The sequence below is a fragment of the Tauraco erythrolophus genome, chromosome Z (genome assembly GCF_009769465.1).
Source record: "Tauraco erythrolophus isolate bTauEry1 chromosome Z, bTauEry1.pri, whole genome shotgun sequence".
NCBI classification, from domain to species: domain Eukaryota; kingdom Metazoa; phylum Chordata; class Aves; order Musophagiformes; family Musophagidae; genus Tauraco; species Tauraco erythrolophus.
Genome location: NC_141496.1, coordinates 16,920,591 through 16,941,354, shown reverse-complemented (window position 1 = coordinate 16,941,354; position 20,764 = coordinate 16,920,591). Strand labels below are relative to the sequence as shown.

Here is a 20,764-nt window from a genome sequence, read left to right as displayed (position 1 = left end):
GTTGATGCCTTTCAAGGCTATCATCTATATACACTTTTCTGATAAATTCAGTGTCTCTGTGGGAAAGGTGACCTGGAGGGGGCTGCCCTTGGATGTAGAGCTGGCCCCGCCACCAGACCTGACCTCATTCACCAGGAAGACGCTCTCAGAGTCCTGCCCCTGTGAAGAGTCCGAGGTCTCGGAGCTTCGCAGTGTCCTTACTGACGTGGTGTCGGACTGAGCCAAGTTGGTGCTGGGGCCTGGGAGCAGCGCGCGGCCCCCGACGCTGCTTTCGCTGAACTCGGGAGGGTAGAGCAGCGTTTGCGAGGTGCTGCTGATCTCCCTCAGCTCACGGGATATGAAGGAGGGCGACTGACTTGACATGGCAGAAGAGGTCCTGCGGCCATCCACGCAGTTGAAGTTGCCCCCCGAGTGCTGCCTCCGCGCCCCTCCAATGCGGCAGAAGAGGCATTTGATCTTCTCGATGGCTTTGCTGAGCACAGTCTTGCGGAGGAGGATGTAGATCCATGGGTCCAAAATGGGGTTGACCGAGGCAATGCGGATGGCTTGCAGGTCAGGGTTTTGCCTCACATCCCGTACTGATTCCGGCTGATACAGCTGGTTCACGAAGACACGGACCTGCCAAAGGAGATGGGGGAAAAGAAAGACACAATTACACAATTAGGTCAGGAAATCAAAGTTTACATTTTGAAGCAGCTATTTAGATTTGCTACTGCAAGCTATGACAACAGAAGACAGTGGCAAAGCCAGGCATCTCAGATCAGCAGCTGTGAGTGTATTTTCGGAAATAGTAAAAAAATCGGAGAGATGAATGTGCTGAAATTGGCCTTCTTTGTTACAGGCAAGAAAGGAATGGCTTTTCCTTTCTCCTCCCCTCACAATTAATCCTTGAATCTCCAAATTTTATCCGGTGTTTTAAAAAATTCCTTTTCCATGATAGAACCCAGAAGCAAATACATCGACCTGTATCCTGCTTCCTTGGTATATCTTGAGTCTTAAATTACCTGCAAAGAGATATCTGACTCCGCTGCGCGGAGGAGACCTGGTTGATCAGTCCCTCTAGCAAAGGTCTAATAATTGTTTGTTTAAAAACAAACTGAAACACAGATTATAATCTAAGTATGGTAGACTCTGGAAACGAGTCCAGAGCTGCCAATTACCAAGTTTAGAAATGCATTTTTCTGGCATGTGTTCTTACTGGATTTTTTGTATACCCTCAACTGTTTGCTTGCTGCAGCATGGTTTGGAAAAAAGAAATGTGGAAAAAAAAAAAAAAAAAAAAGGAAAGGTCCCCCAGCTAGGATATTTTTAATAGGTCAGGATGATGATATGATTGCAGCACTGGACTGGAGTGCTCTGCTCTCCTACGTGAGCCAGCATTTTGCGTCTGTTTATGAAAGCATAAAAATACTGATGAAGTGGTTGAGAATTTAAGATGTTGAAGCTGCTGCATGAAGTGACTATTTAATTATCAATTTTTAGTTTAGCATGCACAAAATTTAAGACTAAAGGTTCCCATCTTCTACACAGAAATGTCATCTTCAACGTCTTCCTTTGAATCCAAGAAAAAAAACAACAGTAAGCTAGTCCCTTTCCTGGTTTAGAAGCCACTTTCGTAAATGCTGCTGTAAGGCACAGTCCAATTGTTTGATACCATTATTTTTCCAGTGTCACTGAGAAGGATGACATCGTTATGTTGATCAGCCTCAAAGAGCTGTTCTCCATTTTAGCAAGACTTACAGAGTGTTGAATTACAGGAAGGCCTAGGAAAGCCACTGAAAAGGATTGATAGTGGAAGATGCTGTTTTCTTCAGATTCTTTAAGGTAAGTCAAAATAAATCCCTTAGTTATCTTCTTACCTGATACAGTAAAAATCTAGTAGCAAAATTATGAGGTTTTTAAAATCTTATCCTTGACTCCTGAAATTAATCAAGTTTTGTCTGTAACCTCCTAGCTAGGCAAAGAGGCAGACGAGCATTTAAATACACGAGCCAAACTAGAACAGCCCTCTTAAGTCATTTTATTAGAAGTTCCTCATGTTAAGCCATACAAGCCTGGTGAAAAATTTCACAGTTCTGTTTGGAGAAATTTTCCTGCAGCAGGGAAATGTAGGGGCATTTGGCTCGTCAGAATTCTGAGTGTGCTCCAAAGCAGAGTCCCTCTTCGGAAGCCCTGTGCATAGTCTCTCTCAAACTGACTGTCAAGCCCATGGTTGCCTTGTTTTCTTTCTCAGTGCTTTTCTCTAGTTTTATGGGTAATAAAACCTGCCCACAGAATGCGAAATATGGGAAAACCTTGAATTTATACAGCAATATATAATGATCCAAGTTTTATTCTCGGTTACTTTCCTAATGATTTCTAACACTGCAGATGTCTTTTTGACAACAAATTTATTGACCGTATTTTTCTGTTGAGCTAAACATGGACTTCAAGTACTTCAAAGAGTATTCCTATGCATATTGAGCTTTTTTTTTTTTTTAAGGAATTTTTCTTTTATTAAGCTTTACTTGCTTTAAATGTTTTCATTATGCATTTTGTATTAGTCTCCTATCCCACAGGACAAGGGGCGATGGCTTTAAACTGAAAGTGGGCAGATTTAGACTGGATATAAGGAAGAAATTCTTCACTCGGAGGGTGGCGAGGCACTGGAACAGGTTGCCCGTGGGAGCTGTGGATGCCCCATCCCTGGAAGCGTTCACGGCCAGGCCGGAGGAGGCGCTGAGCGGCCCGCGCGCTCCGCCAGGGGGCGCGGCCGCCACACGGTCTCCCGCCGCGGGGCGCGCGCGCCCGCCTGCCCCGCGCGAGGGGCGGCCGCAGCCCCGGGGCGCCCCGCGCAGGGGCGCGCGCGGCGCGCGGGGTCCGGGGAGCGCCGTGGCTCCGCGTGCCCGCTCGTGCGGGTGAAGCGGCTGCGCGCGGCACCGGCGCCGAACCCGGAACGCAGCAGCCGGCATTCCCGAACCTGGAAGGCTGAAAAACAAGTTGAGGCGACGCCACCTGGCATCGGCCAAAATCTGCTCCTGAGATCCCTGACCTGACCGTTTCTGACAGTTTTTTCTCCCCTCTAGAACGACAGGAGGTCAAGCGTGTACATACAGACAGGTCAGAATTCCCCAGGGGGTTTAACCCGTGCCATGACGACACGTCTTTCCAAGTGCTCCTGTCCTCTTTCTGTACCGGGATTTCCTTGCGCAGGGGAGCGCTCCTGGGGATGTGTGAACGCCGCTCGGTGTGTTTGGCCAGTTGGCGACTGGAGCAGCACTGCGCCCCGGGAGCCGCGAGTTCCAAGGACAAGTCCTGCGGGAGTGGCTCGCACAGCTAAGTGCAGCCATTACCGGGAAGGTCGGAGGTGTGACAGGGAGGGGTGTTTGCTGATAAATCCATCCGGAGCACAGAACCAGGAGGCACACTTTGAAGATAGCTGAAGAAGTACACAGTCCAACTTTGGAGACCCGACTTTGTTTTTTAAACTTGGAGCTATAGTTACACGTGTCAGTGATTTAACAGCGGGATTGTTCTTTTGATAAGCAGCACACGAAACTGAGGAACCCATTTCACCTTTCTCTGTCTACCCGGCAGACTCCATGGAAAGGCAGAAATGCCTTTCAAGTCCTGACTCCGGCTGAAAAGCACAGTCGCTCATCGCGCAGCTAAGCTTGCCGCGCGTTATCTCTGTAGGCTTCATTTCCTTTTGACAGATACGCAGCACGGACAGGGTAAAGGTTCATAAAACAGACCTATTTAGTGAAAACTTTGAACTGCACAAAACTGTTTCTACTTTCCACAAAGGTCTCATGTCTTTTATCAGAAGCTCCTCCCAAACGTCAAATGCATTTATCAATTGCGTTTATCAATTCAAATGCATTTATCAATTCAGACCTATTGCTGGGATTGCATCTTAATCACGGTAAGGTAAAAATTAATCTGTGTTGGAATGCCAGTTTTATCGTTTCTTTACATACTGCTGAAACAGCATTTTCTAACGTATCATCTACACGAGCGGCAAGAGATGTACCCTGTTTTGGCTACAAATCTGCTGCTGCAGGAGGCAGCATGATAAAGTGGCTTGCATCTTCTAAGTTAATGCCAAGTAAGTGGAATCCACTCCCCAGTTAGCTAATCTGATGTTTGAACTTGTGCAATTTGAAACCCTCATGAAAGAAAGAAGCAAACTAGAGCCATTCAAATCTCAAAAGAGTATGAGTTTTGTATTTAGCTCTGTAGCTGAAGAATTCAGGCAACATATTTTAAAAGTACTAAGCAGTTTGTTTGCAATTGTGTTAAGAAGCATATAGCTCCAAGGTATGTTGAGTTTATGCTCAGGTGATAGGTACTTGTAGGATCAGAGTCCTGTGTGCTCTTTGCCACTTTTCCTTTTTACTAACTACGGAAGCAAACCATAATTTCTAATCCTATGAAGTATTATAAAGCGACTTGTTTAGTTACAGTCACAGTGGTAGTTGTCTTCATAGCTTCTACCTGCCCTCACAATCTCCCCACATACTGATAGGATAAATTTAAAAACTGTACGGTAGTAAGCAGGAACAAGTTTTTCAGCTCCACAAGCCAATAACCTTTGCCCTTCAAGGGCTGGGTGTCTGCTTGGTATCTACTCCATTGCTCAAAAATTGTATCTGCCACCTTGTTTTTGTCTGTGGACAGTCCCCAATATTTTAAAGAGAAAAGTCAAAACCAATCAATCCAAAAGAAAATCCAAACTCTGAGATCAATTAAACATTAAGTTAGAAACTCCTCATTATTTAATGTAAACAACCAGATGTACATCCTGAAACATGATATTTTATTTTCCACTTCACTGTAATTTAACAACAATGTTCAGTGGTCAGGATCAGAAGAAGATCATGCACTTAAAAAATCTTAAAACTATCTAAACAGGCTGCAGGAGAGAATTACAGATTTTGAGCAGTGTGTGCCTATTTACTCTTGACAGAGGTTGTGGTTTTTTTAAAGGTGGGTAATAATTGCTACTGTATCCTTGATAAAATCCTTTTTAATATAACTTATTCCCTAGTTTTAGCTCCATCCAATTCTATTTTCTAAAATCTCACAGCATATTAAAAGATGAGATAACCAGTGTGGAGTACAGATGAGAGTCAGTGCACAATTTATGTATTTTCCTTATTTCATTTTTCAACTATTATCAGATTCCTCTTCATGTCTTTCACATCGCTTTCTGCACACTGAGAACATATCAGGTTATATAAAAAGTTTCCTTTCACTAATGTTTTTTGTTCAACTTTTCTTTCTGTGATAAATTTTATTAGCCTTCAGTTCTGTCAAGTTCATTCAGTGTTTTGCACAATCTCTCATAATTTTGTTACAGCACTTGTCGCTGTAAAATTTTGCTGATTTTATGAATAAATCATTAAGACACTAAAAAACCTTACTTGCAAGCTGAGTGCTGGACCATCTCATTAATAAAAACCTGCTGTTCTCTGTGACTCAGCTTGCTGTTCTTTAACCACTTTTTAAATCAAGACAAGCCTTTGCTTATTATTTCAGGGTTATTTAATATTTTAAGACTTGAAAATTTTTTGTCAATCCCTAATAAATAGAGCCTGCTATTTTATTATGTTGTGAAAGTGTTTGTTGTAAAACGTTAGACGTTTATGTCTGTCTTTCAGAAGCTGCTTTTGCTTCAACTTCAGCGATGGCTTATTCAGCTGAAATCATCACTAGGAAGTCCGCTCATCAGAAAACTTCAGTCACAAAGCACCCTCTGAGCTTGCTTTGTGTATCTGAATCATGCTGCCCCCACGACCTTACCACCTGCATATTCCTGACGACTGCCCCGCTGTCCTGCTATAGATGAGCCTCTCGCTCGGTGAGCACTCCCTGAAACTCTCCAAGTCATGAAAACGTACGTCTAGGTTCGTATTTACCTGTCTCTGCTAGTGAGTCTTTTTAGGGATTTATAGCATAAAGGTGTCACTTCTCTGAGTTTATACCTGAGTTCTTAACCTCAGTCTATATGCAACCAGAGGGCTTAATACAGTGGCGTACACTGCAGTACATACATCATGGCTCAAAGAAGCGTATATGGCTATAGCTTATTCCCGCAGGGGGAGGCAAATGACTTATAAAAACTACTTAACAATGAAGAAATGTAACCACAGTGGACACTGTGATGATGTGTATATATGTGGTTATGTTGTTTTTTTAAAGAAAGCTTCCTTTTTTTCTTAGTCATCCATCTAAGTGAAAGGATGGTCTCTTACCTCATCTTAGATACAGAAAAGATGTGCAGCTCTAGCAGAGAAAAGCTAACTTACGCGAACACTACCGAGCTAACACTGTGCCTTTATAAAGACTGAAATCAAGGTCTGAGAGCGCTACACAACTTCATCACCTGCACCTTCACATACCTTCTGCTAGTTTTTCACTAGCTACTGTTTATTAAACCTTTTGCCCGTCCCAGGTTCATTAATTTTAACTGTCAACAATCCAGTTCCCTTTCTAGTAACCCCTCCCGTTTGATTTTTCTCTTTTTTTTGCTTTTTAATATTCTGTAAAAGACCGCCTAGCTCCAAGTGGATATGAGCAATTTCATTTTTCATTTTACGTTCAGACTTCTCAGTCTTCCTCTAGCTGCTCCTCCAGGGGATAAGGTTTGGCTTTTTTCTGAAACCGCTGGAGTCTATCACCTGATACCCTGTATCGCATTACGACACTATTTAATTCCCGGAACCCATTCTCTGCGTTTACCAGAATCTCTTTCGAAAATGCAATATTGTTCTTTTGTGAAGTAGCTGTTACAATACTAGATTAATCGAATTAAGTACTGTCAACCCACAGTACTGTCAGAGTTTTGGCCACTCCGTGACCTGATGCCTCACGGCGCAGCAGGTCGGCTTACCCCTGCAGTTTCTGGAGCTGGACTGGAGGACAGGTTGTGCGTGGCTCCTCCATCCAACACACGTGCACCTCCTAGAGACACCCTACGTGCAGCTCAGCACCCTTTGACTTCCTTCAGATGTCAAGCAACGAACGCACAGCACCATGCTCGGTCGTGCCACTGCGCGAAGCAAAGTGACAACGCCGAGGGACAGGAGACGGCATTCAGCGACAGCCGGGGCGCTGGTGCTCCAGCACAGCCACACTTCACTGGCTCCTGTTCATGTCAGTAATGTGGCAAAACTGGCCCGACCCTTGCGCTTACAGCTCCTGTGAAGCAGAGGTCGGACTCACTGACTTCCCGAGTGCTGTTCGCATGTACTTCTCTAAGCTTCCTTGCTGCGGTATACTCTTATTTGTTTCGCATCCCCAGCTGGCCAGCTGCATTTCACACATTGTAGCCCCTCTACAACAGAAGGATCACCCTACCGACAATAAACCCTCTTAAAACAATCCTTCTAAAAACACTTTCTGTCTGACAACCACTGCTTGGCTCCCTCCGCTGTGTTTTGGAAGGTGGGGAAGAAGGCAAGCCAGCTATTTGTTTAATGTCTCTGAGCCAGAGGAGGAGAGAAGTTTGCCAAGCTTTATTATGGTGAGTGGCAAGTAAGAACTGAGCCTCCAGCTGGTGGGTTTTTTTCGTCTTCCTTGGAGATAAGGTGGAGGAATAGAAATAAGTGGATCCTGCATGTTCAATTTAATGACACTAATTGTATCAGCCATTTCAGAAAATTAGCAGTCACTTAGTGGTAATGTTGTTTGACATTTCGGTGTGATCTCTAGGTTTGCGTGGGCCAGATTCCTCCAACTCTCATTTAGCTGAGCATTACAGGGACGGGTGGTCCCACCAAGTTTACTCCTCCCACAGCGGGGAGCTGCTGGAGGGATGTCTGTGTGGGATCTACCCCAGAAATGGTGGGTGAATCCCTCAGGAGGGGAAGCTTGGCTCACGTTTTGGGTGTGAAGTACTCTGCGTGTTGGTGCTGCCAAGTGAACAGAGCTCTCTCCTCCTTTCGCACATCAAGGACCACTGTACCCTTCAGCAACAGTGTGCACATTTTTAAAACACAATAAACATCCAGAAACGCAGGCCAGACCCAAACTTCACTCATCACAAATTAATTTTGGAACTGAACTTTAAAGTGCCTTTTGCTGTCAGTAAGATTTTTGCTATGTGGATTCCAGTTGAACAGTGGAAAAATTATTGAGAACTTTTGGTGTTTTTAGCCAATCAAAGGAGCCCAGGACTCGGGATAAGCGTGTTTCTTTTTGTGTAAATTTAAGTCAACACAACTTTCTCTCACCATGCACGTATGCTAACAGCCTTTAAGTTATTGTAACTGTTTGCAGCACCAGCTAAATAAGAGACTGTCCCACAGCACAGACTAGGAAGAAAAAAGACTCAGCGGTGATGGAAAAGAAGAAGGGTTGCACAACGTTACTCACCACCAGAGGAATGGAGCAGATGACCACCACCAGGGAAGTGGCAATGAGCAGAATAACCATCTGGATCTCTGCTCCGGCCATCCGACGGAAGCTCCGGCGTCTGCGAAAGTCAGATAAACGGCTGGAGGTGGTGTCTGTCCCCAAGGATGTGCGTCGCATGAACTGGCGATGCATGCGAATGAGGGCCACACACACCAGGATGTTGCAGATCACGGTGACCATGATCAGGAAGGAGCTGAAGCCGGCGTACATGTAGGAATATGCTGCATGGGTAGCCTCTTTTGCTCGCCAGTCTATGAAACACCAGGTGTAAGGGTACTGCAAGGTAGATTTGCCGAGCCCCATGCTGGGGAGGGCGCAGAACAGCACGTTGGAAGCATAGATGGCAAAGAGCGTGAGCCCTGCCAGCTTCTTGTCTACATAATGGTTGTAGAAATAGGCATGGTTGATGGCCAGGTACCTCTCTATAGACATGGCACAGATAATGCTCAGGCCAGAGAGTCCAAAGAAAAGGAGGATGAAGGAGCTGTACTCACACAGCGCTGCTCCTCCTGGCCAGCGGTTCTGCAGGTAAGTGGCAATAGTGACCGGACTGACCAGGCAGGTCCCCAAGAGGTCGGTGACCGCCAGCCCGCAGACCAGTGTGTAGAAAGTGGTCTCCTTCTGCTCCTTCCGGGACTTGCAGAGCACCACGATGGCTATGAGGTTGCCCACCACACCGAAGATGAACATGATGGTGGGGATGGTGGGGGGCTTCCCGCCCTCGGCCCCGCTGGCGGTCCCGTTGGCGGAGCCATTTGCAGGTGGCATGATGGTGGGGTCGAAGGACATGATGCCCACGATGCTGCTGGGGAGTCAAGCGAAGGTGAGAGCGAGTCCAAAAAGTACGGGCAGAGTAAGGGAGGGGAGGGAGTAGTATAGCGTGAAAATAAAAATTCAAAAGGAAAAAAAAAAAGCGGTGTGTTTTAGTTAAAAAAAAGAAAAAAAAAAAAACCTCCTAAAAAGCAGCCGAAGCGGGGTGCCGTCCGTCAGCGACCGACTGCGGCCGGGGGAGCCGAGGCTGCCTCTTCCTGCCGCTGCTCTCCCCGCGCAGACCGCAGCGCCCCGCCGCCCAGTCCGGAGCGGGATCGCGGCGGCCCGAGCGCGGAGCCGAGCGGAGCGGAGCCGCCTCACCGTCTCTCGCACGGACGCCGGGGAGGGCTCAGCGCGGCGCTGGGGCGGCCCTGGACGAGCGGGCGGCGGCTCCAGGTGCCCCCGGGGGCGGCGCGGGAAGGTGCCGGAGCGCGGTGGCCGCCGCTCATCCCCTCCCGCCGGCCGGCGCGGCGCGGCGCGGTGCGGTGCGTTGCGGGGCGCGGGCGCCGTCTAACTCCCCGCGGCGCTCCCGCCGAGTTTCGCCGCGGAGGGCGGAGGCGGCGAGGGCAGCTCCCGCCGCTCCTCCCCGCCCTCTCGCTCCATTGGCCGCGCCGGGGAGGGCAGGTTGCGCGGGGCCGGGCGCGGGCACCTCCGCCCACGGCTGCCTGCGGGGCGAGGCGGGGCGTCGGCAGCGGGAGGCGGGCGGCCGGTGGCGGGGCGGGGGGGTGCGGGGTACGCGGTACGCGCGTGCGAGGGGGCGGCGGGCGCCCGCCGGGTCGGGGGTACCTGGCGGCGCAGCCCCTGCTTGGCCGTCTCCTCTCCCGGCCCCGTGTGCTCCCCTGCGTTGTAATGGACGGGAGCGAGGGCTCCTCGCACCTACCCCTAGTGGGCAGCGCTGCCGGACGGGCGCTCCGAGGGAGCGGTGTTTGCCGAGGAGCTGGCTCGGCGCGGAGCCCTGGCAGGGGCGGTGAGCTCTGTCACCTCCGCGCCCCGGAGCCCCTGCGCGGATGCTGAGTGACGGGCGGCCGCGGGAGCGGCTGCGGCCGGGCCCTGTGCCGCGCAGGTAAGCGCAGGGGCGGCGAGGCGATGCCGCAGCACGGCGGCTGGCAGCGGACGCTCTTGCATCAGGTGAGCCATGCCCGGTGTCTCCGGCTGCCGGAGAGAAGATCTCCCGATGGCCTCTGTTAGCGAGGTTACTAAACACAGGAAGGGCGTGTGCACGTTCGAGGGAAGTGTTTATATGTTTGTTTCAAGAACTTGTTTTGTCTTGACCGTGAGGCGATCACGTATAAATTGGAAATAGGGTTACGCTTGCTGGCAGAGCCTCAAGGTTACAGTTCCGTCTTCAGCGGAGCTGATGTCAGGTCGGCAGTGGCTTTCACCCAGGCGGTGGTGGTGATGGAGTCCCTAGTCCAGAAACGTCCACGAAAACCTGACCACCCCAACGGGCAGACACGCGGGTGTTTCTGCTGGAGGGGAAAGTACTAGTGACCTGTGCTAATGCTGTTGGGTCAGGGATGAAGCTTGGCACCGTCGTACCAGATCGGACACGCGGATCCGACTGGTCTGACGCCCTTTCTGCTATGTGAGGAGACATCATTTGCTACAGAGGACACAAAAGCTGTGCCCTGGAGCATGGCATTTATACCCTTTCAGGAACCTCTTCTCCGACGTAAAGGCAAAATGTATTATGAAACTCTTTTTCAGTCTTACTGTCCTCTCCCCTCTCGTTTTTTAAGCCTGTGAAAGTGATGCCTGTGGACTTAATAGCATTTGGTAAGGTCACGATAATATCATGACATACTGACAGTAAGAGTACTGACAGAGCAAAATAGAGGAGAGAGAGCAAGTGTGTACTGTGGGAAAGAGAAAGAAGAGTTTCAGTTGTCAATGCTGTATGAACAGATATGAAGAAAAAAGTGGGTTTTTATTTGATTAGATTTTTAGTGTTGTTTTCTAACTGCTTTGAAAACTAAAATTCAATTTTAGAAGAAATAGTTGGTTTTGAAACAATGTGTACAGAGATAAATGATAGTAGTGGTGGTGGTCTTGTCTGCTCAGAGGAAATAAACAGAACTTTTTTGTGTGTGTTTTGTTAGTATTAACAGCTCTTTAACTTTCAGAAAATTGGAAATCATTCTGTCACAAGCACAGAGCTACATGTGGGAGGAGAGGTTGCTCAATTAGGTTTGCCTAATTGTCAGAAGCAAATTGTAAGGGCTTCAAAATACTTTCAAAAGAAAGCACAGCACAAAGGCTGTTTTTTCTTATCTTTTAAACAGTTTTCCAGCTGTTCCAGGAAAGCTGACCCAGGTACAGAGCAGGCTCCGAATTCAGGCGGTGTAATTGCACGTGCTTTCTCAATAGTCCTTTTTTCCTACGTTGAGACTTCGGTGCTCTGGTATTAGAGTCTACAATGTGGGATTAAGTTAACACAGGTGCAGCAGTCATTACTAGCATGGGAAAAGAATTACCTTGCTTCCCTGAAGGGGTGCAAAAGTTTTTAATGACTAAGGGCAGAGGAAATGATTTGTGTTTATTTCTTGCTGCCTTTTTCTAGCTCCTCTTATTCGTAGATCCAGTCCTACGAGGTATTTTGACCATCTCGTTAAAGACTGTGTGTCTTCAGAAGCCTCAATCTGTGGTAGAGGGTGCTCAGAACCTTCTGTGGGTATGTATACACATGTGTGCATGTGAAGGAGTGAATGCTGGTTTTCATTCTACAAGGTCTGTTTTATGATGGATGCATCTAAGGAACTAATTAAAAATGCAGGGAAGCCAGGAAAATGAATGAAGAAACAACAGAGGTATAGTTTTGAGTGCAAGGATATTAAGATGTGTTTTGTGAAATACTGTTAGTTCTTTAATTAGAAAATATGATAGAAATCAGTCACAGAGTTAGTTATGAGACAGGTTGCATGTGAGCTTAGTGTATTTACCCATTGTGTAAAACTTTTATTAGAAAAAATCAGTAACTTTTAGGAGTTTCCCTTTGAACTAATGGTTCTGATATCTAGAACTTGTAGTCAGGATGAAAAGCGTAACCACACAAAAGCCCTAGTCTTCAGAGCAAAGAAGAGAAAGTGGAACTGAAAAACTGAAGAATTTCCACTTGCAACATGAGTAGTCATGCTGTCATAGCTGCGATGTCAAACGTTGTACCATTGAGTAACCACCAAAGAACTGTTTGTGCAGAGGCCGCTTAGGTGAGAAGTCAGAATTTTACGAAGAAAAAAATGAAACTTTTGGAGCGATAATCACGTATGGAAAAAACCTCAATTAATTTAAAAAATACTAGATTGGAAAACATGGACACTGAAAATCATTAGGATAAACTTCTACTTGCTTCAGAGTAGACTCTTCCTGATTTTAGTGTTGATAAAATTTTTAGATGATTAATACTGAAATGTGTGAGCCAACTACTATAGCTTGATTAGTTGAGCTGTATAACTAACTGTGATCCTATTTCTAGCTTGGTGAAAGATTTAAATTACAATATTTGATGTTTTTATTCTTCTTCCATGGTGTGGTAAGAGGCTCATATTTATTCAGCATGTCTCAGCTGCCACGTGACATCCCTTGTGAAGCTCCTGTAACCAGCCGATGGTTCCAAAACCTTACCTGTGTTGCTCAGCGGCAGCTGGAATATAGACAAATAAACTACACAAACGTCTCCCTGCTGTATGCAACTGCGGTTTTAATGCTAAAATGCTCACGTAGGCATATGAATCGATTAATATTTTCTGTAAGTGCTCCTATGATATCCACTTCCAGAGGAGCTGTGTGTTCAGCGGGCAGCGAAAGTGGATATGCAACCAATTTTGGAAACTTTGGACTAAGCTCTTAAAACACTGCAGGTCTGAAAAACGTTTGGCATGTTAAACTCCCATTAAATATCTGAAGTTCAATAGCGTTCTTGACTTACTCAGCAGTTTGTCAGCCTTTCTCATTTGGTGGGAAATTTGGCTACGGGAAAACTTTCTTGTAGGTTTTTTGCTTAATTTTTGTTCAGCTGTCATGCTTTTGACACATGAAGTTTTTCAGGAAAAAAACAACCATTAGACTAAAGTCTGTCTGTATGCCAAAATAAAATCACTATTAATAGACAATGGAAATAGACTGAACCAAAGGTTACATAATAGCCTTTCTTTAATTAAGCATTAGAAAAGAAAAAAAATATACAAGGAGTAAGTTGAAAAAATGTTTAAAAGGAAGTGGGGAATTCTGTAATGTAATCTGAATAGAAACAGCATTTTAAGTAGCTAAACAAATTTATATTTTAAAGCATTTAATATTTTCCTGCCCACATATTTTCATATAAAATCATCACAGATAGTAACAATATTAAATTTATTTTAGGAGTTCTGGTTATTACTAGTATGACTAGCAATGTTACTAGCACTTCTGGCACATTTCCGTTGTACCTGATAAAACACCTCGATGAATGGGGGGTTTCCCTGGGCCGGGGAATTCTCTGGGGAGTGTGAGCAGCCGTGCCCCTCGCTCTTCTCATGGCGTGACTGCCGAGGAGAGAGCTGCAGACTGCCGCTGCCGGGGGGTCTGATGGTGTGCTGGCACGCCAGGCACCTCTGCACTCCAGTAGGACGCTATCGTGCCAAAAAACACAGCTCTATAATTTACTCCACAGTCATGTGTTCCGTATTAGTCAATCATGCTACTGAAGTTTGGGGTTTTTTTCCTGTTTAAACGATGTTGCTAATCTTCATAGTACACTGAATTACTTTTTCCTCTGTAATAACATTTGTCACTGCAGCAGCATGTAGTTTTATTTCAGCAATAAGTCTGCGTTAACAGTTAAAATACTTTTATTTTTTTTTCCAACCCTTTTCTTTGGAGCAGTATAGATTAAATTAGCTTCTTCCTCAACTATTGTTTATACTGTTTTTCCTGATTTTTTTTTTTTTTTTTTTAGATTTGGCAGTTCTTACTTGCCTTTCAGAGGCCAACAGCATAAGAGAAGTTCATAGAGTAGCACTAATAATCAGCTGGGAACATACTTTCTTATTTTAGAGCCCTTATAGTAAGGGCCCTTTTAGAGCCAAAATAATTTTGACTATTTCAGATCTTACCTGATGAATTGCAAGTAGACAACTAAGTAAGACCCTATGTAGAAAAAAATGTTATGAATTAAATTCCTCTTGGGCACAGACTGTGGCACCTTCACTGGAGTAAACTAGTATCTTTTTAGAACATATGCTGGATTGGTTTTACAGAGAACTTTAGAATACACTTTGCAAAGATTAGTAATCAGAAATTTTTGTGTTGTTTCAGGTTTCTGCAATTGGATGTGTGTGGTGTTTCATTTTGTTGTGACGACGTATTGTAATCGACGGCTGTGGTGGAAGCAGAAGCAACCCAGCATTACCTCGGAAGTAGTTATCCGGCAGGTCCTGTTGGAGCCTAACTGTTCTGCAGATTTTCCATGAGAGGCAGACTGAAGGCTCTTTCCAAGGATCCTGACTGTAACTGTGTGATGGTATCTGTGTGCCAGAAATTTCAACAAACTGGCAGGCTTTCTTCTCTTTGTTTGTTTGTGTTTTGTTGGTTTTTTTTTTCCTCCTTGAGGTGTTGTAACGGGACCCGGGAGAGTGTTAAACAGCCGTATTCTGCAACTTTGAAGAACGAACTGAAGCTATCTTTGAAAGTTTAAACTTTTATCAAGTGTTAAAAGCTGTGTAGCAAAGACACCTGTAATGAAATCAGTGGACCTGTGATTTTTGCAGCCAGATTAACAGTCATGGACATGGCTTAATTTATGGTACAGTTTTGTAGCATTCCTTTCTTTGTAGTCATACTTGGCTTTGTTTTTTTTTTTCAACACCTCCTTGTAAAATAAACTGAAGTTTTTCTGGAAAATATACTACCTCTGTACAGATTGTGTTCTCTATTTCTATCCTGGTGAAGCACTACCAAGAAGATTGTTACTAATTTTGAGGTGAAATTTGTTTTCTTCTGTGAAGGTACCTTGACCATCTTTGGAAAGACGGCAGAATCCTATATAGTAAATGCTGAGGCTGTATGCCACCTCTGCAGCCTGGAGGCTGGCTTTGGCATGTAATTTAAGGCTAGATATGAGTATCATCAGCTGAAAGTTTAACATAAGTTTCTTCTTGTACCATCCTGCCCACTATGGGGCTGGGCTTGAAAGTGTTTCCAGCTGTCAGGATGGACGAGCAATTAGTAGTGCAGTGGGACAGCTCTTTCAATGTCTGGTGGAAGTATTCTCGAAGGCTGGGCTCTTCAGCAAAGATTTTTCCTTTTTATAAATGTTTGCCATTGCAATTATTCAGAAAGTTTTTGTACATTATGTAACTACTGTATGTAATCAAATCTTGCACGGGGTGAATTATACAAAATTAAGCTTTGAATTCTGAAAGATTCCAGGACAAGAAAAATAATACAAAGCAACAAGCTACTAGATACTATCTGTAAATCAGAAGCTTGATTCTTAGAAAAATCTACTTAAGCTAATTGACAAAAGGCTAATTTTGTGGGAATGATTCATATATTAGGTGAGTCAGTTATCTTTTAACTAAGAGGACACTGGCTGCAAAATCATTGGAATAAACCCCAGTGTTAGTAAGCTGGCAGCAAATGGCAAACTGTATTTGCAGCTGAGTGCTTTTAAGAAGGTCTAAAAGAAGATTTTAAGGAAATGTTTTCTTTTCTGTAAATTCTCTGTTATTCCAGCAGAGGGTAGTTTATCCTCTAAGAAGCTAGGTGTATTGAAGGAATGATCGGGAAAGGTAACTTAATGATTCCCATTTCCTTTTGTTTGAGATAGGGCAATAAAAATTAACTTCAACAGACTGACCTCATCAGATTAACAAATGCTGAAACATACTGTTAGGCTACAGTATGTTCTTAGGCAGGAACTGGAATAGACAGCCAAATTCAACAGTAGTCCCACTCCTGTCCTGCTATCAAGCGCTTCATTTGCCCTGTAAGAATTCCTGCAGTTTGCTTGTGATGAAAACAGTTGCATCATCAGCCTGATGCTCAAGAACTACTTGACTTTCATTTGTCAGCTAGTAAAGCAGATAAAACATGAAAAATTTTTTAAGCTGAACGTATAGAATCACTCTAGTGGAAGAGTATTCAGCTTGTTTATAGTTGCTTAAAAATCTCTGGCCTGCTGCAATTGTGCCTGGTTTTAGCTCTTTACTCTAGAACAAGGACATCTTGGCTGTGGTAGTGAGACATACACCACTTAAAGCCTCGTACAAAGTTGGGAGTGGTTTTACAAGGGGTGGTATCTGTCACCCTTCTTTCTGCCACTGTACCCACTGCTACAGCAGCCAATGTTATGGAGAATATATGTTTGTGGATTGTCATGATAGTACCTGCCTGCATCTGCTCCCTGCTACGCTGGTAGTATGTGATGACTAGGGGGATATTCTTTCTGAGTTCTCTTCTCTGATATTTTATTTTAATTATCAGGTTGTCAGGGAGCAGTCCCACCAGTAAACTTCTGTGGCGGTCAGTCCTGAAGTGCAGTAGAAGCTCTTCTGATGTGAGAGCACGAGGGAGTGCAGCGACCACCGAATCTTTGAAAGGTTGACAGAAGGGATGTGCGGATCCACAGCTATTCTGTTGCCATGCTTCAGTGAAGCCCTATTACTCAGAATTTGTTTCCATTCAAATCAGTGTTTCAGCTCCTCATGATATTACCCTTTTTACTCGATTTCTAGAATGATCGTGGAAAGAAAAGGCAGGGTGTGCTCTGAAAGCCCCATGAGGGAAACTAAGTGTGAGTCTGTACTTCAGGCTGCTTCGGGCCTCTGCAGATCTTGCAGGTGGCACATGAAATTTTTGACATAGCCATTGATAAACTGCCTAACTGAATAGTAAATAACAGCAACTCATATTTATCATTCTATTCATCTCAGTCAGAAGCCTAGCATAAACAGTACTATGCTGCATATTTTAATTTTGAACATCTGTATCATTTGCTCCGGGGAATAAAAAAAGCAGTAGTCCTTTAAGAAACTTGTGAATATGGTTAGTGTCAATCATGTCCATGGAAATGCTTCCATGGCTAGTTTTATCTTGGCGTTGCTACCACTTGGAGTTTTCCCTGTGGTGTATGGGACTTTTTTTTTTTTAATGTATATCTGAGTCAGGTAAGCCTGTAAGTCAAATCTAGCTGTATCCCTCTGTGTTACAGCCTTTTTCTGCCTCTTCAAGTTTTGAATTTGCTTTCAGAAATGACACATTATTGCTTTCTATTTATTAGAAAAAAAGCCCAGACTGTATCAGGGATGAATAATGTATCTAAATTCCTTGTTTTGGAGCAATACAGGTATAACCAATTACCTTGATTTAATTTTTAAACCCATATTCTACATGATCAAAGGAATACAGAAAAGCTTTCGTATGGTTCAGTAGAAGATTTATGTCATGCTGTCCACTGGTTATAGAAGAAGCCTAGGCAATTAATCTTCTAAGGCAGGCACTTTGGTTAGGTATCTTACTAATGTGGGATGATTCCAGGCCTGAGAACTGATCCAAGATCATTGTTGTCAAAACACCAGACAGACAAAAGAAGGTGGAGGAACCTGGGACAGCTTTTCCAAAGTCACACACAGAATTATTACTGGCCTGTCCTTTGCAATCTCAGTTGACTCTGTTGCCTTCCAAACTGGAAATAGCTTTGTCTAGAGGAGAAGGACCCATATGTAGTTGATTTAATGTATTTAGTTTGAACTTAATACTGTTTCTCTGGTAAGCAGTTTGCAAAGGGCCAATGTCTGGTTAATTGAGACTGTAAGCTTGTTGCAGATGGAGAATACATGTGTTAACAATTAATATACTTTTAATAGGCATAAGTAAACTTTGAGCCACTGCATTCTATAATAAACAGTTCAGCATTTATTAAAGGTATGTATTAGCTTAGTAATATTTTTGAGCCGTTTATAAGTGAATCTTCATACGTATGTCTGTTATTTCTGTATCCTATCCATTATTATAGAATCTGGCTGCAGTAGAGTAGCAGACTGGAACAAGAATGAACTCTGTTCTCTTTAGAAATGTGGATAGATAATAGTTTTAAATAATATACAAATTGAATTCCTGATGCTGTTTTCTCCACCAGCTGGAAAGCCTCTCACTGTTGGAAAGGCATTCAGTGTATTTGACATTAAGGGTGGGGGAATGTTTGTGTAATTATAAATGTTAGACTTGCAAACACGCCTTTTGATTGCAACAGCCTGAACTTCCACATGTCATCAGGAATTGTAACTTTTCACAAGATAAACTTTGGTTTATGTACCTTGGCATTGTTGCCGCTCTTTTCTGTATAATTTCAATATGTGTATCACTAAATTGTAGCTGAATTTTACACGTGTGCACATTTCAGATCAGACATTTAGATAATGTAAATATTCTTGACTAAACAATCCGTTGCTACAGCTACTATATGCAACTGTAACAGTTTTGGTACTGTGATGAAAGCTCAAATCGCACCGGGTATGAGTAATTACCTGTGATCACACAGGCTTGTGATATCTTGTGCAGTGCTGCTGAGCCTAGTATTAATTTTAGAAAGGTTGTTGGTTGCTGAGGCCTGAACATTTTCAAGGAACTCTACATGATTCTTTCCTAGTTACGTAGCATGAAGAAAGTTAAGTGCTCTATAGTGTCTCTACAGTACTTTACAGGGTTTTTTTTTTGTTCTTGTTGTGCTGTCTTATTTGGTTTCAGTCGGAAGAATTATTGAAGAACTTGAGGATCAGTTTAGGAAGTGGAGTGGCTGCACTCCTTATCTAATCTGAGGAGGAAGAAAGAAAGAAGATTGAAGCTGCTACCGTGTCATGTGGAGGAATGCACTTCAGCACTCTTTGTTTAGTACGGTAATTGAAGTGTCCGTGTGCTTCCCACCCTTTCTTAGATAAACTTACTTTCACATGCGTGACATGTGTTGTCTAATCCTAGGAATGATTGGACAGCTCTCAGGAAAATGATAGCTCAAGATGTATTAAGATTTTAAGTTTTGTACCAAGTGTTTTTGTGCTATAGGAGACTCCTTGAGACATGCGGACAAGCAAGATTAAAGAAAACAATGCAAAGGATCAGTGTTTTCTTGTTGGATGATAATAGCATATGAAAATCTCAAAGGTTTATGCCATCTTGATTGTAATTTCTTCCTGCACATATATCTGTAATATGCTTATTGCAGTAATGCTTCAACCACACCTATGTGAACAGGTGCAAGTATAGCAGTGTTGTGGGACACCCTCTCTGACATCTCAGATCTGGAAAGAATCTGTGTGATGTATCACTCAGTTCATGGACATGTATGCCATGCGGCAAGCATTCCTGCATAATGTCCTGATGCATATTAATTAGACAAGCGAGATACTCATGTGGTGTAAATCAGATAGTTTCTTGGAAATGTACTGACTCGTATCACAACTGAGAATCTAATCCAATATCCCTAATTAGGGGAAATTACAGTCTGCATTACAAATAACCTAAAATAATTTTATATATGTTCAGGGAGAGATATACACAGAATGTTTTATTTTAATGATTAGTGGCTAATCATTTTAATTTTATTAGTGTGATGAGAGAAGGGTTATTATCTGTAAGGCTGTGGAAAGATGGTAGCTTTCAAGGAGGCAGCTGGTGTGGCACACAAATTGTGGGAGGTTTGGTGATAAGACTGGAAATTATGGAAGAGAGGAGCACAACGGGAGGAGGTGGAGAGGCAGAGTTGGAGACTTGTTTTGTAGGTGCATGTCTTTCCCTCTGAACTTCACTGTTTGTATATCCAAAAGGTTTTCTTCACTCCATTTCCTTGTGACTTTCTGTTGAATTACAATCAGTGCTCTCAGTCTGGGCTGCTTGCTTTTGAACTGTATTGCCTAGTGTCCACGCAGAATTGTGCTGCTGCCAAGTCACCAACGTATTTCCCTGCGCTGGCAGTGACACCTTGCTTCTGGATCTCTGGACGTCTAACTGGGCACCACACTCCCAACGAAGAGCACCAGTTGCTGCAGCTTTGAGCTGTGCAGTGCCTAGGTGCTTGGTGTTAGTGAATTAACACGTTAAGGTTAACTGCTTAGGCAGCCGCTCTGGAAAGGAGATTTTTATGACAAATCCCAACAAGCCGAGTGGGGAGCTGCTTGCGAGACATCTTGAACTTCAGATGGGGCCGTGCCTTAAGCAATGACATTGTCTGAGACTCGGATACTGTAGTCTCTTTTAACTCAGGATCCCTTTCCTGCAATTAGCCATATAGCCTTTTTTGTTCAAAAAACTCTTACTGTTCTGTTCCTTGCCTGCCACTCCCAATGCACGCTATGCACTAGCTCAGCAGTTAAAAGGCAGCAGGCTTACGTTTGGTTCCTTCCTCTGCCTGAGGGAGCTCTAATCAGCATCTGCTATCTTCCAGGAAAGCATCCTGGCTATAAAATACTCTGAGGTGGGATGGTTGCAGTGTCTCCTTTTGAAGGTGTTTGGCTTTGCGTGGAATAATCAAATATTAATTGGGAGTGCAAAAGATCAGTTTTTGATCTTGCACATCTGCGAG

At 44.1% G+C, this 20,764-nt stretch overlaps 1 protein-coding gene across 1 annotated transcript; it reads right to left on the bottom strand.

Moving 5' to 3' along the window:
- Positions 1-9,189, bottom strand: PTGER4 (prostaglandin E receptor 4). The gene is made up of 2 exons (XM_086629775.1): positions 8,359-9,189; positions 1-618 (listed from the first exon to the last, which is right to left on the bottom strand). The coding sequence occupies exons 1-2, from the start codon at positions 9,187-9,189 to the stop codon at positions 25-27; spliced, it is 1,425 nt and encodes a 474-aa protein (XP_086485901.1). The 3' UTR covers positions 1-24.
- Between the last annotated feature and the right edge of the window lie 11,575 nt (positions 9,190-20,764).